Source organism: the organism of the source record quoted next (genome assembly GCF_019968985.1).
Source record: "MAG: Porospora cf. gigantea B chromosome Unknown PgB_NODE_639_length_13252_cov_193.944, whole genome shotgun sequence".
Lineage (NCBI taxonomy): Eukaryota > Apicomplexa > Conoidasida > Eugregarinorida > Porosporidae > Porospora > Porospora cf. gigantea B.
In genome coordinates, this window is record NW_027179173.1 from 1 (window position 1) to 13,252 (window position 13,252).

The 13,252-nt window shown below is 53.6% G+C and overlaps 9 protein-coding genes across 16 annotated transcripts; 4 read left to right on the forward strand and 5 right to left on the reverse strand.

The window, feature by feature from the left end:
- On the forward strand, window positions 1-1,241 carry KVP17_005066 (uncharacterized protein; the record flags this gene model as incomplete). Of its 2 annotated transcripts, none has more annotated exons than XM_068514813.1 (1): window positions 1-1,241. In XM_068514813.1, a coding segment is annotated over one exon (1,241 nt), but the record flags the coding sequence as incomplete, so codon positions are not given. The 2 variants fall into 2 exon arrangements, with proteins under 2 accessions (XP_068372622.1, XP_068372621.1); XM_068514812.1 differs by having other exon boundaries at window positions 24-1,241.
- Window positions 1,242-1,254: 13 nt separating this feature from the next.
- KVP17_005060 (uncharacterized protein) lies at window positions 1,255-1,638 on the reverse strand (the record flags this gene model as incomplete). Its single annotated transcript, XM_068514802.1, has 1 exon — window positions 1,255-1,638. One exon carries the CDS (start codon window positions 1,636-1,638, stop codon window positions 1,255-1,257), a length of 384 nt encoding a protein of 127 aa, XP_068372611.1.
- A 326-nt stretch (window positions 1,639-1,964) lies between these two features.
- KVP17_005064 (uncharacterized protein) lies at window positions 1,965-2,898 on the reverse strand (the record flags this gene model as incomplete). 2 transcript variants are annotated; one of them, XM_068514809.1, is made up of 3 exons in its annotated part: window positions 1,965-2,751; window positions 2,780-2,857; window positions 2,885-2,898. In XM_068514809.1, 3 exons carry the CDS (start codon window positions 2,896-2,898, stop codon window positions 1,965-1,967), a joined length of 879 nt encoding a protein of 292 aa, XP_068372618.1. The 2 variants fall into 2 exon arrangements, with proteins under 2 accessions (XP_068372618.1, XP_068372617.1); XM_068514808.1 differs by lacking the exon at window positions 2,885-2,898 and having other exon boundaries at window positions 1,965-2,837.
- Window positions 2,899-3,033: 135 nt separating this feature from the next.
- On the reverse strand, window positions 3,034-5,454 carry KVP17_005062 (uncharacterized protein; the record flags this gene model as incomplete). The annotated part of the gene is made up of 1 exon (XM_068514806.1): window positions 3,034-5,454. One exon carries the CDS (start codon window positions 5,452-5,454, stop codon window positions 3,034-3,036), a length of 2,421 nt encoding a protein of 806 aa, XP_068372615.1.
- A 101-nt stretch (window positions 5,455-5,555) lies between these two features.
- Window positions 5,556-6,702, reverse strand: KVP17_005061 (uncharacterized protein; the record flags this gene model as incomplete). Of its 3 annotated transcripts, XM_068514803.1 has the most annotated exons (2): window positions 5,556-6,508; window positions 6,537-6,660. In XM_068514803.1, the coding sequence occupies 2 exons, from the start codon at window positions 6,658-6,660 to the stop codon at window positions 5,556-5,558; spliced, it is 1,077 nt and encodes a 358-aa protein (XP_068372612.1). The 3 variants fall into 3 exon arrangements, with proteins under 3 accessions (XP_068372612.1, XP_068372613.1, XP_068372614.1); XM_068514804.1 differs by lacking the exon at window positions 6,537-6,660 and having other exon boundaries at window positions 5,556-6,200; XM_068514805.1 differs by having other exon boundaries at window positions 6,493-6,702.
- Window positions 6,703-6,729: 27 nt separating this feature from the next.
- KVP17_005063 (uncharacterized protein) lies at window positions 6,730-7,653 on the forward strand (the record flags this gene model as incomplete). The annotated part of the gene is made up of 1 exon (XM_068514807.1): window positions 6,730-7,653. The coding sequence occupies one exon, from the start codon at window positions 6,730-6,732 to the stop codon at window positions 7,651-7,653; it is 924 nt and encodes a 307-aa protein (XP_068372616.1).
- A 95-nt stretch (window positions 7,654-7,748) lies between these two features.
- KVP17_005067 (uncharacterized protein) lies at window positions 7,749-9,618 on the reverse strand (the record flags this gene model as incomplete). Of its 2 annotated transcripts, XM_068514814.1 has the most annotated exons (2): window positions 7,749-9,571; window positions 9,600-9,618. In XM_068514814.1, the coding sequence occupies 2 exons, from the start codon at window positions 9,616-9,618 to the stop codon at window positions 7,749-7,751; spliced, it is 1,842 nt and encodes a 613-aa protein (XP_068372623.1). The 2 variants fall into 2 exon arrangements, with proteins under 2 accessions (XP_068372623.1, XP_068372624.1); XM_068514815.1 differs by lacking the exon at window positions 9,600-9,618 and having other exon boundaries at window positions 7,749-9,458.
- A 478-nt stretch (window positions 9,619-10,096) lies between these two features.
- On the forward strand, window positions 10,097-11,727 carry KVP17_005068 (uncharacterized protein; the record flags this gene model as incomplete). 2 transcript variants are annotated; one of them, XM_068514816.1, is made up of 3 exons in its annotated part: window positions 10,097-10,106; window positions 10,133-10,793; window positions 10,818-11,727. In XM_068514816.1, 3 exons carry the CDS (start codon window positions 10,097-10,099, stop codon window positions 11,725-11,727), a joined length of 1,581 nt encoding a protein of 526 aa, XP_068372625.1. The 2 variants fall into 2 exon arrangements, with proteins under 2 accessions (XP_068372625.1, XP_068372626.1); XM_068514817.1 differs by lacking the exon at window positions 10,097-10,106 and having other exon boundaries at window positions 10,234-11,727.
- A 194-nt stretch (window positions 11,728-11,921) lies between these two features.
- Window positions 11,922-12,626, forward strand: KVP17_005065 (uncharacterized protein; the record flags this gene model as incomplete). Of its 2 annotated transcripts, XM_068514811.1 has the most annotated exons (2): window positions 11,922-12,464; window positions 12,493-12,567. In XM_068514811.1, 2 exons carry the CDS (start codon window positions 11,922-11,924, stop codon window positions 12,565-12,567), a joined length of 618 nt encoding a protein of 205 aa, XP_068372620.1. The 2 variants fall into 2 exon arrangements, with proteins under 2 accessions (XP_068372620.1, XP_068372619.1); XM_068514810.1 differs by having other exon boundaries at window positions 11,922-12,626.
- Between the last annotated feature and the right edge of the window lie 626 nt (window positions 12,627-13,252).

Sequence of the window (13,252 nt, forward strand, 5' to 3'; positions counted from 1 at the left end):
GCAAGTGGCCGCTCCTCCTCAAGAACTACGACCGCCTCAACGTGCGCACAGGCCACTACACACCCCTTCCTCACGGATGCTCTCCCTTGAACCGGCCCTATGAGCAGCACCTTAACTATGGAGTCATCAACCTCGACAAGCCGGCAAACCCTTCCTCTCACGAAGTCGTCTCCTGGATCAAGCGCATTCTGAACCTCGAGAAGACGGGCCACAGCGGCACCCTTGACCCTAAGGTAACCGGGTGCTTGCTGGTGTGCCTCAACCGCGCGACGCGCCTGGTAAAGAGCCAACAGGGTGCTGGCAAGGAGTACGTCTGCATCATTCGGTTCCACGAGAAACCCGAGTCGAAGGCGCAGTTTGTTCGCATTCTGGAGACTCTGACGGGTGCTCTCTTCCAGAAGCCTCCTCCCGTCGCGGCCGTGAAGCGCGTGCTGCGTGTGCGTACCATTTACTGGTCCAAGATGCTTGACTGGGATCCAGACAACCACATGGCAGCGTTCCACGTCAGTTGCGAGGCCGGCACCTACATCCGAACCCTGTGTATTCACATTGGACTACTAATGGGATGCGGAGCGCATATGCAAGAGCTTCGACGTGTTCGGTCAGGATGTCTGGACGAGAACAAGCACCTCGTTACGCTCCACGACGTATTGGACGCGCACCACATTCAGCAGAACTTCAACGACGAAAGCTATATGCGTCGCGTTGTCTACCCCCTAGAACTAATTCTTACTGGTTACAAGCGGATCGTTGTGAAGGACTCTTGTGTGAACGCGATTTGCTACGGTGCCAAGCTCCAAATACCTGGCGTTCTTCGTTTCGAGAACGGCATTGATGTCAACGATGAAATCGTGCTGATGACCACCAAAGGTGAAGCGGTGGCCATCGGTGTGGCACAGATGGCGACGTCGGTGATTGCTACAGTGGACCACGGCGTTGTGTCTAACATCAAGCGAGTTATAATGGACCGTGACACGTACGACCTGCGCTGGGGCTACGGACCTCGAGCAACCATGCGCAAGGCCTTGATCTCCTCCGGACAACTCACTGCTGAAGGCAAGCCCAACGACAAGACTCCGGGCTCGTGGCTCAACTATGAGGGCTACCTGCCTAGTCTTACGGGTGACCCAATCAAGGAAGAGGAGCCTGTCGAGAAGACCAAGAAGCGCAAGTCCTCTGTGAAGTTGACGTCCAAGTCGAAGAAGGTCAAGGCGGATGATAGTGACAGCGACTCTGACTAGTTTGAACATTCACTCATTGAAAAAATTCGTCTTCATCGTCGAAATCATCGTCATCGTCGTCCTCATCGTCCTCATCGTCGTCATCATCATAGTAGTGGTCGTAGAGGTAAGGGTCGTATCCACCAAATCCGTCTAGTCCATTGTATCCATTGAGTCCGTTGAATCCGTCGAAGCTCCTCAGCATAGCCAACAGATTGTCCTCTCGCTGAGCCTTTCTGTGTTTCAGCCGAGCGATCCCAACATCGTTACGGCGTAGCTCCTTCTTCATTTGGCGTGCTTCAGCGCGAAGGGCATCGCGGTTACTCGCAAGAATGCTGTTAAGTTCTCGGTAGGTTTGCCCTCCTTTCTGATGTCCAATATCCAGAAAGTCAGGTGGCTGAGGTAGTGCCATCTGCATGTGTGGCATTAAGAGGCACATAACCAGAGGTCTTCTTGCTGTTTCTATTGGAGACAATAATCTCATAAGATGCATATTTTCTACATTTCTTGGATATCGGACAACTTCAAACCTGAGACTCGGATGCATTCACAGTCTCAAGAACGTCCTAAACATCCGAACCTCTTCATGGTTCAAGCGTTCCTCGAACGTGCTCGAGACCCTTTATGAACGCTCTGCGCTCATCGTACAGTTGGGGCTCCTTTTTGAAACCCTTCGCCGACAACTTGGGGCCCAGAGAGTCAGAAAAGCCTGCGGAACTAAATGCGCTCTTCTAGAACGGGCAATTAGATGCACAAGGCATCAGGAGAGGTCTTCGCAAGTCGGCGGCTACGCTTCGGCTTGACCTCGGTTCGCTCCGGGCTCTTCTGTTTCGGGTTGGCCGCCTTGGCCCTCCTTTTAACCTTGGTAGTGACTGCTGGATAGCTAGCAGGGTCCCCAAAACGGTAAGGACTCTCAGTGAAGTCCCTCCTCATCCGGTCCAGCGATTGAATTTCCCGCTTCAAGCTCGATATCTCGGAGGATTTCTGCGCGCTCTCTTCACGAAATCGTCCCAACTCTTCTTGAACGACTTTTATGCTCTCTTGCAGCTTTGACCTCTCGCTGTGGAGCTCCGAATTCTCCTTCTGGAACGCTCTGCGCTCTTCATGAAGCTGGGCTGCAACCTTCTTCGAGGCGCGATACTCGCGGTGCAAGGCGGAGATCTTGCTCTCCAAAGTCTTAAGCTCGGCGCTCTTGCCTCCGGTCGCTGACTGCAATCGCTCCGTCTCCGTCTGCAGAAATGCAACTCGTTCTTCCAGTGCTTCCTTGTCAGCCGTCAACGAAGTATACTTCTGCATGTCTCGACGCACTGCCGCTAGGCCTTCGTTCAAATCGGTCATGTGGTTTAGGATAAGCGTATCTGCTTTGGTGCGTTGATTTTGTTGTAAGAACTGCACCTCCTCCCTCAGACCCCGTTCCACTCCTGCATGTTGAGCTTCCGCCTGCTGTCGACAGTGTTGTTCTGCGCTCTCGACCAACTGCAGAGATGGCACCACAGCCTCCATCAGAGAATCGAAAAAGGCAAGGCCCTTGCTGCATGCACGAGGCGACCAACTCTCACCTATCCACAGCTCTGCATAGTTCAAGCAGACCGTCACTAGTCTTAGCGGGAACGACATTCTCGAATCCGGTCTCGAGTCTGATTGGATTCGCGTTCACTCCTCACCTAAGACGCTTCATTGAAAACCGACAGGCGGCGATAATGGATTTTCTTTTTAATATGTCGCGGCTTCTTCACAAAAAACGGCTTAGTGTTACAGCAGGAACGGGCAGTGCTACCGAAGGAACGGGTAGAAGGTTTTCAGAATCATTTGTTCACAGCTCGGTCTTCATTTCAACAGCTTTTTCAGTTTTCTTAACAGGTTCCTCAACCTCCTTCTCAGGCTGCTCAACCTCCTTCTCAGGCTCAACCTCCTTCTTAGGATCAGCTGTCTCCTCCTTCTTAGGCTCAGCTGTCTCCTCCTTCTCAGGCTCAGCTGTCTCCTCCTCAGAATCATCGAAGGCCTCTTCATCCCAAGCATCATCTTCGTCATCAGACTTTGCACTGACCAACTCACTGAAGAACTCGGCAGGGACCTCCAAGGCAGCTGCAGTGTCCACGTCGACACCTAGCTGGCTTCCGATGAAACCGCGCAAGTGGGTGGTGAGGATGTGCGCATCTTTGAGGCGATAACCCGCCTCGCTGAGCGAGGTCTCGTAGATCAGCTGCACAAGGTGCTTTAGCATCTCGGAGCCGCCTTCGGTCTGAAAACGTTTGAAGAGCGCTTGAATGACGGCATTGTCGGGGTTCAAACAGAATGTTTTCTTGAAAAGTGGTACGAAATCCTCCTCCTTGAACCACGGTTGGCTTCTGATCATGGCCTCACGGTGCGCACTGGCCATACCCATGACAATAGCGGGTGACTGGTGTAAACTATCAACGATGTTTACGGAAGCCGGCTCATTAAGCTCATCGAGACAGTCCGTCTTGATCCACGCAGTGAACTCATCCATATATGCCCTCGTGGCCTTCAGCTTCTTGGTCTCCTCCACAGTCGCGTCCGGTAACTCTACACGGTCAGTCTGTTCAATGTCCACAATGGGCACGCCATCGTACTTCTCCATACTTTCGAAGCAAGGTGCAGACATCGTATCAACAGCCATGATGACCTCGATACCCTTCTTGTTGAACCGCTCCAGCAACGGGTGCTTCTGCATCAAAAGCATGTTCGACCCGTGCAAGAAGTACATCTGCTTCTGACCAGGAACCATGCGTTCCTTGTAGGCATCCAGAGAGGTGAGCCGTTGCGTAGTGGTTGTCCTGAACCTCATAATCTTCGCGATAGACAACCGATTCTCGGGATCCTCAGTGCATCCAACTAGGAACATATTCGACAGCTTACCCCAAAAGTTCTCGAAGACTGTCGGGCGTACCTCGCCACTTGCCGCCTGCTCTGTAGTAGCCTGGTCAGATTCGCGAGCCATGTTCGCCAGAAGAGTGAAGGTCTTACGCGTGACCTTCTTCTTAATCGCCTTCATGACCTTGCTATCGGATAGATTCTCCCGATCGACCTTCATTGGGAAATCGTCAGAGTCAGCAACACCAGCAACAAACGAAAGATAGTGGGGAAGGAAGTCCTTTGGACCGTCCTCAACAAGGACACGTTTGGAGTATATGCGGAACCTGGGCTTGCGGTCCATGTCCATGGCTCCGATGAAACTCATTCCTTGATCGGGTATGTAGATAATGGACTTGAACTCGACGTCGCCCTCCGTCGAGAAATGAGCCCACGTTAAAGGATCCTTGTAATCCTTGGAAAGCGCCCGATAGAACTTCTTGTACTCATCAACTGTGACATTCTCCTTCTCCCGCATCCAGATTGGCCTCACGGCGTTCAAATGTGTCCAGGAGCCATTGTCCTTAAGAAATATGGGGAAGCCAAGGAAATCAGAATGGTGCTTCACAGTGTTTTTTACTCGTTTAGTATCCAGGAACATTCGGGCATCCTCCTTCAGATGAAGAACCACAGTAGTTCCACGTTTCATCGTGTTTCCCCTGGGATCCTTAGCAACAGTGTAGGTACCGAGGCCAGTGGAACTCCAGATATACTGATCATCATCAGCGTGTTTGGAGACCACGTTGACTTTATCAGCGACCAGGAACGCGGAGTAGAACCCGACTCCGAATTGACCTACGAAGTTGGTGTCACCCTCCTGCAGACCCTGAGCGAAAAGACTAGATCCCGATTTGGCAATAGTGCCCAAAAGACTGACCAAGTCAGACTTCGTCATGCCAATTCCAGTATCGATGATGCTAAGAGTGCCTTTTTCCGTGTCGGTCTCGACGTAGATCTCCAGCTCGTCAGGAGTCTGTCCACTCTTGACTTGTTGGAACCTCATCTTCTCCAAGGCGTCGGCAGCGTTGGAGACCAGCTCTCGTAGGAACACCTCCCTGTTGGAGTAGAGAGAGTTCACAATAATGTCCATCAGTCGGCTGGTTTCGGCCTCAAATGAGTGTTCCTCAAGCTGCAAGTCGTCAGGTACTTCCTCCAGAGCCTCCACTGCTCTGTTCGTTTCCCTCCGAGCGCCTTCGAATTCTACATCCGCCACAGATGGGCCATCGTTGTCAAACTGCATGGACGCTAAGTCCTCGAGGTTGAACTTATCCCCCATGTTCAGCATATCCATATTGACATCCATAGCACTGTCCGCGAGAACAGCACCGATCAACACGGCTCCCAATCCCGCACAACGCATTGCTTTTGTTGAATCTGTGAATTTCTCCTCAGACGCTTCATAACGTTTTTTTCGTTGACCCACAGAAAACACGGCAGGCCACACAACAAACCAACACGGTTTCACGACAGAAAAGACACTATTAGTTGTTCTCGGTCGCCATCTTTCAGGTTAAGCAATGTGCCGATAGACACTGTAGACACCTCCTCCCCGTCGAGTGCAACCTTCCCCTCTACACGACATACCAGAAATGAGGAATACGGCCTCTTCAGCTTGTAGGCCTGGGAGCACAAAGGGGGCACGACTTCGGAGTCCAGTTCGATCCACTGGCACAAATGAAGAAGAGTGTGTTCAGGCGCGAAAACCCTTTGCAGCTTCTTTCCGTCAGGCAGCCGAACCATTACGGTGACCCCCGTGAGAGGCTCTGGGGGCGGCCTTTGAAGGCGCGCCTTCAGCTGCTGCACGCTGTACCCAATGGCCAATCTCGTGTCGACATCCACGTCGTCGTACCGCATCACGGTGGTGCCGCCAACTGAGTGCGCCTCGCCTTGGAACAACAGAGCCGGGTCGAGGGTCGCCGACTTCGGAGTCATGAATGACGTTGGAGATTCTGCCTCTCGTTTTAGGGCTTCGTGCTCCTTGATCAGCCGCTCCTCCTCGTCGCGTAGAAGCTTCTCGCTCTGGGCATCGTCGAGTAACGACTGGTTCTCTCGCAGGCGGTCAACTCGAACCTTCACCACGGGAAATGCACAACCCTGAACCGGCATGACAATGAAGACAAGATATCCGCGGTCTACGTAGCCCGAAAGGGCGTGAATGAATTTGTCGCGTATCTTCTGGGGCGCCGCCCTTAGAGAGTCGAGAACGTACCATGACCCATAAACATTACGAAGCCCCAACCAGTGGTCTTGGGAATGAAGGAGGTAGGCCAGCGCAGATCCCGGATTCTGTCGAAAAAGCGCAGCGCGCTCAGAACTCCATGGAATGCAGTCGAGCTTATGTCTTCGGAGGCAATTTTCTATGACAGAGAAGGAGAAATGGCCATCAAGAGCTACGTTACTACTCGTATAGTTCTCTGAGTGAGGACATACACATTCGCTCACGGCGAGACCGTGGAGTGAGTAGGCGGCGTTCCTCGTCGTCCAAGAGCTTCGCCTCTCGTTGCAGATCCGCTTCCACATACGCGGGCCCCTGTACAATACCGTTTAAACAGTGCAGGGCGCACATCCTGTCCGGTCCCTGCTTCTCAAAGTACACGTGTCGGTTCATCAAAGATCAAATAATGCACATTTCAAAATGAGAATCGAGCATCGCCTGCAAGAGAAATCGCCGCTGCTGGCGTCCGGCCTAATCTTTTCAAAACAATCCGCCTCTAGACCAACCACCCTAGAGTACCAACCAGAGTTGTACCACTACACGGCCAAGTCGCTGATGAACAGGTTTCTTGACAATGTTCTGACACCCCTCGGCAATGATGAGCAATCTCACGCCAATGTTCTGACACCCCTCGACAATGTGGAGCCTTTGCCACCGGTTGTGTCTCTGAGGGAGTCCACCGAATTCCACCCAGGAATAAGTCGGATCCTTGAAGCGATGCGTCTTCTGCTGCACGTGTCTCGAGCGTTGGCATACTCGCACAAGATGGATGTCCACCACTCCGACCTCAAGAACGCTGTGTACGTTACTTATGAGGAGGACGGGTCCGTATACAAATTGAAACAGGAGCCGGTAGTTAACATACCGACTGATGATGTGTTGCAGTTGGGATTGCTGGTGTTGGAGCGTCTTATCGGGTGCTCAATCCACTGTGAAGACGTCAAGCGCCAGCTGGAGATGGAATTGATGGACCAGGGAATCATGGACCAGCTGCTGGATGGTTTCGAGGATGACCTTCTCAAGATGCCACGGAGGACATCAGGCTCCGAGTCGGCTCCGAAATGCGACCCGTCGCAATGGTCGAGCATCCCAAGCCTTGTTGCACTCTTGCGCCGAGTGCTGCAGTTCGACGACACCGGACGCATCAGTGCTGCGGCTTTGGCGTTGGAGGCGGATAAAGTCTTAGAAATGTGTGTAGTGGAGTCTCACGTCTACACTAACTGCAGTCTATCTAGAGCCTCCAACGCCTTAGCTTCCTCTCGAATCCAACATACCAAGCTGTGCCCTGTTGACAACGATATCGAAGAATTTTCCATCGTCAACTTCGACGAATGTGAAATATAAATGAATGACTGATAAATGACTGTGATAAATGGCTGAGTTCCGCGTAAGCGTTCACTGCGTCTGAACGTACAACCCATGCATGCAGAGCTGACTCGCTATCCGCCCGAGACAGACCAGGTTTGTATACGGTGGCGGTGCGTATCCGAAATCTCGAGTACTTCATCTCTACTTGACGGGGCGCAGGATTCGAGTAAGGCCTCACAGAACTCCCACCCAGACCATGAGCTCGGCTCATACTGGCAGTGTGATACCTCGCGTAAGAACGCAAGCAGCGTTGCCGAGTTAAAATCAGACACACCATGCGTTAGTATGCGACCGAAACTGTTGTCCTCGAAAGGAGAGGTCAGAGAGGAAGGAAGATCTTCATACCAGTGCCAACAGAGCCCACTATCTGCTCGAAATTCAATGGAGAGGTACCCCTGTGTAGTCTGCAGGAGGAGGATGGGCAGCGTAGAAGCCCTAACAACGTCGGCCCCACGCCGTCGACCAAACTGAAGGATATGTTGCCTGTTTCGGTCCTCAGTAGGGTACAGCACTAGACCGATAGACGTAAAGACTGAGTCATGGCCGTCTCCGTCCAAAACCACATCCTCTTCCTCCTCCTCCATCGCGGGCATGTCAGACGACTCCCTCCACAACACAAACCGACCAGCGATCCGCTTTATGGTCTTTCGAAAGCCGTCTGTTGTCGGTGGGGCTTGGCGGGCCGGGTCAGGGACGTCAAGCCCTGGTGCTTGCAACCATTGGATGAGTTCTGGGTTGTACGACACCGGCCTCGTGATGGGTATCCGCTGATCCGGAACACACGCTGTAGGTAACCCGCCCAAGCGAAGCACAGATGAGCAGAAGTGCTGGCAATTCCATGAGATAACGTTGTACTTCCTGCCTTCTGTCTTCGTGCGCTGCAGCCACTCCACCAAAGCCTCGGACGCAAGCTCGGGTTTAAATTTTCCTATGCTCTCCGCAGTCATCCTGAGGTGAGGGAAGACGTCGCCACCACTCCACGTGAGACCGTTGACGTTCCAATCAATAGAGAGATATTTGGTAGAGGATCCTTCGGCCGAGAAAGGTAGAACGATTTGGTGGTGGCGGCACATGCGTCCTAGGAGGACGCCGCCTACAGCACCAGTCTCGTTTTCCATCCGGTGTTCGACGACGTATGCTGCGTGTGCGCTCCTGCATGCCAAATGTCGAGTGGACCACAGAATGACGCCCTCGAATGACTCCTCCACCGTAGCGGCTGATGATGTCGGCCGGCCGCTGCGCCCGCGATGCATAAGGCTTTCAGTTTCCCTCCTCTGTGCTGACCGTTTGTCAGGCTGGGCCTGGCAGTTGTGTTTCTGCCAGCGCTTCATCTTGCACTCCTCAAAACATTTGGGACACTTCACTTTGAGGCGTTTCCAAGAACTGAGGAGCCGAAGCAGAGCCGCATCCGTCCAGTCATTAGGCTGCTGCAGATCACGATGGAATAGAGGGGCTCTACAGATTGGGCAAGACGATTTGGAGACGAGCCAATGCACAATACATGTCTGACAGAAAACATGCCGACAGGAAGTCGCCAGCGGTGATGGGTGCCAGCATTCCAGACAGATCCCACACGTCAGGTCTCTACGCGCTTGGGCGGAGGATATAAACACGGGAGACGCTCTTGCTGGAAGAATGGGAGGTTCGGGGTCTCGCATCGCCATCGCGTGCAACGCGCTGAGGATATCATCGGACTGAAGCAGAAGAGGGGAAACGCGGCGCAGCTCATTAGAGACTCCTGGAACCGAGCCGACGAGCGTTTCGAACAGGTTCTCCACCATTTCGAGGTCAGATTGGGACAGCTGCTGCAAGGAGGATTCCAGGGCAGCACATGAAGATGCTGATGCCGAGCTGGCTGCGCCCTCTAAAATGTAGGTCCCGACAGATTGCAGGACTGTGGTTAGGATCGCAGTTGACCGTACCAAGGTTGATCATGTCCATTAAAAATACACCCTTTCAGGCATTGGATGCGAGCGGTGACGGTTGACCTTTCGACAAGGGGAAATCTTTCCAGATCCGCAGCAGACGTCAGACTGTTCTGAGCTGCAGGCAAAGGATAGCACCACGGCAGTATGCAATCCATCGCGAGGCCGTCACGAGGCTTGCGACTCGTGACAGATTTTTAAGCATGTCATCGATCCACAAAGCGGCTGCTCCGCTGTCTCCAGGGAACAGGCCGTCTCTTCGGAGGAGTCTCTGCAAGCCTCCGCGGACACCCATCCGCGGCCTGACGCCTGTAAGCCTGGATCCAAGCAGGTTGCCGGGCCGCTTCACACACGAGAGAGCGGTACGACGCTCGCTCGCAGGGAGCGAGCCCCATTGGGTGCCTGGTGGCGCCAGCGAACTGAGTGAACGGATAATTTCAACGAACATGCTGAGCTCGGAGGCGGAGTCTGGCTGCTGCGACGCCTTTTCTTGGATGAGTCATGGTGGGAAGGCTAGCGAGTCACAACAGACTGCGTTGAGTTCCTGCAGTGCTTGCGCCGGCTGCGAAGTGAAGGGGAGGAGCAGGAGGCTGAACAATCGCGATTCCTTAACCGCGTTGGTGAAATCGTAATGGAAGAGGAGAACCTGGACATATTCTTGTCCCGGATGAGACGAGGCCAGGAGGCACACAAGGGAGCAGCCAACGTGGTACGCGGACTGAACATCCTGGTGGAGGAGACTCTCCTCTGTCTCCGACGGTCGCTGCTGGAGTTGGAAGACAGTCGATGTAGGTTGGCTGCCGTCGAGATCGAGATGCAAAGAGCTCGAGAAGGACATAGAGATGCCTGCCGAGAGCGCTCCATGTGGGAGGAGAAGCACCACGAACTCACGAAAGCTGTCGAGGCGTGGAAGAGGTCCTTCAACGACCGAGAAGTCGAGCTGGTGCGGCGGTTCCGATCTCAGGAAGTTGACTGGAGGCAGTCAGAGAAAATGGTTCGAGCTGAGATGTCTGTCATGCAAGAACAGATTGAAGACATGAGTTCCGCTTTGAAGAGGAAGTCGCTAGCGTCCACTCAGCCTATCCGTCCTGCGTTTTCGGAGGAGATCGCGGTGGATATTATGTGTCTGGGGACTGAGATGGCGGTGAAGGGGGTTCTAGCGCGTCCATATGTCAGAGATCACGCAGAGCAGTGGGCTTGGGCTGCGCCATGCAGAGATGCATGTATCTCCTGCAGCGTGTCTACCGAGTGCGGCGAAGACCGAAGCACTCAGACTACTTCCCCCCGAGAGAAACCGACTCAAGAGAAGCAGGTTGGCGTCGAAGTGGAGACTCAAGAGAAGCAGATTGGTGTCGAAGTGGAGACTCAAGAGAAGCAGGTTGGCGTCGAAGTGGAGACTCAAGAGAAGCAGGTTGGCGTCGAAGTGGAGACTGAAGAGAAGCAGATTGGCGTCGAAGTGGAGACTCAAGAGAAGCAGATTGGATCGTCAGCTGCTCACACAGTTATCAGCAGAGGAACGGGCACTCCCTCCCGCCAACACCACAAGAATCTGGGAACTCCGTTACAAACGGTCGACAAGGCCGCTGAGGTCGTACCACCCACCAAAACTGTCTGCACTCAGGCAGAAGTTGCCCAGCGCACCAACGCCTCCACTGCCACACTGGTTCGGAGACTTGACGCCAACTCCCAGACGGCCGAGCCCGCGTCCCTTCATGTGGCCACGCAGGCAGGCAGAGCGGCTACTCAGGACGCGAGCAGGTCCCCTGTCCGCGATGATGCGGAGGCGCCCTGGCCAGTCCCCGTGGGGGACGGCGCGCCCTGCTCACCTTTCTTGGCAGCATTGGAGCTTCTGCAAGCAGTTGAACGAGTTGGTATGCAGTCCGACACCCCCGTTCTGACACCCAAGGTATGCGTCCAGACCTACGCAAGGTCCCCTCCCCTGACGCCTGTAGTTGAAAAATCCTCGCGGAAGCTGCGGGCCGGATTGGCGGTGGCGGTCTGTATTGGCGTTCTGGGAACCCTGGTAGGATTGCCTGTGGTTTTGATACCCCTCGTTCTGGCGGACTGCTTTAGGTCGGTTGTGCATGATGTGGTGTTCAAGTATATATTGGGTGGTCGAATCTAACGACTGTGAGGAACTCATCGTTTTCGTACTGCGCGGAACATTTAGTTGCTGGGCGTTGGCCGAATAATTCCGAACTCAGCCAGGTTCACAAAAACTGGCGGTAATTTGGCTCACTTTGTCGCGACGCCAGAGCCTGCAAACGTATGTGTCAGTGTGGGGGCAAAAGAACCGCGAAGGAAGAGCCTTCAAAAAAGATGTCAACCCCTGCAAAACCGAAGGACGTCAAGAAGGTTCGTCTAGTCAGTCCGGTTAGGAGTGAGCGCCTTGATGATCGTCCACCATACGAACCACCGCGGCCACCTACTCCGTTTCGATGTGGTGCGCCCCTCCCTGATAGCCCACTCTCCGATAGCCCTGTAGCCGTCTACCGAGCGTCTTTGAAGCCAATCCAGACTTTGAAGAAAAAGAGTAAACTCCGACCTGGAGCGCGTTTTAAGTTAAACAAGATTCTGCAGAAAAAGAAATTTCGACAAGTGGAACAAGCTGAGATTGAACCGCTGCAAGCAGAGACCTCTCCACTGCAGAGCAGAGAGGGCTCTGACACTTATTATTCCGCCGTCGAGGCCCTTGTGGTCTCCGAGGGCGAAGCCGCTGAGTGCTTGGACCCGCCCACACCTATCTCCCGCAGGCGTTTCTGCGACGTCAGCCCCTATGAAGAAGGAATTGACAAGCGCCGTCGAAGGAAGAGACGAAGAATCGAGTCTGCTGAGACGGCTTCCAGTGAGGGACTGTGTACGGTGAGGCATTGCGGCCAGAACTATTCAGTTGTCGAAGTCTTTGAAGCGTGTGGCGCGGCTACGAACGAGGCAGAAGCTGAAGAAGAAAGGCAGGTCAACGTGAATTTGAAATTAAAACGAAGAGTCTTTATTCTTACGCACTCAACAGTGGTTGTCAAGTAACTCTGTACGGTGAAGAAAGAATCTCCGACAGCCAGACGTATCCGCACGCCGTCCTGTATCCCGTAGCTTACGCACTCAACAGTGGTTGTCAAGTAACTCTGTACGGTGAAGAAAGAGTCTCCGACAGCCAGACGTATCCGCACGCCGTCCTGTATCCCGTAGCTTACGCACTCAACAGTGGCTGTGAAATAACTCTGTACGGACAAGAAAGAATCTCCGACAGCCAGACGTATCCGCACGCCGTCCTACATTCCTAGCTTACGCACTCAACAGTGGTTGTCAAGTAACTCTGTACGGACAAGAAAGAGTCTCCGGCAGCCAGACGTATCCGCACGCCGTCCTGTATCCCGTAGCTTACGCACTCAACAGTGGTTGTCAAGTAACTCTGTACGGTGAAGAAAGAATCTCCGACAGCCAGACGTATCCGCACGCCGTCCTACATTCCTAGCTTACGCACTCAACAGTGGTAGTCAAATAACTCTGTACGGAGAAGAAAGAGTCTCCGGCAGCCAGACGTATCCGCACGCCGTCCTGTATCCCGTAGCTTACGCACTCAACAGTGGCTGTGAAATAACTCTGTACGGACAAGAAAGAGTCTCCGGCAGCCAGACGTATCCGCACGCCGT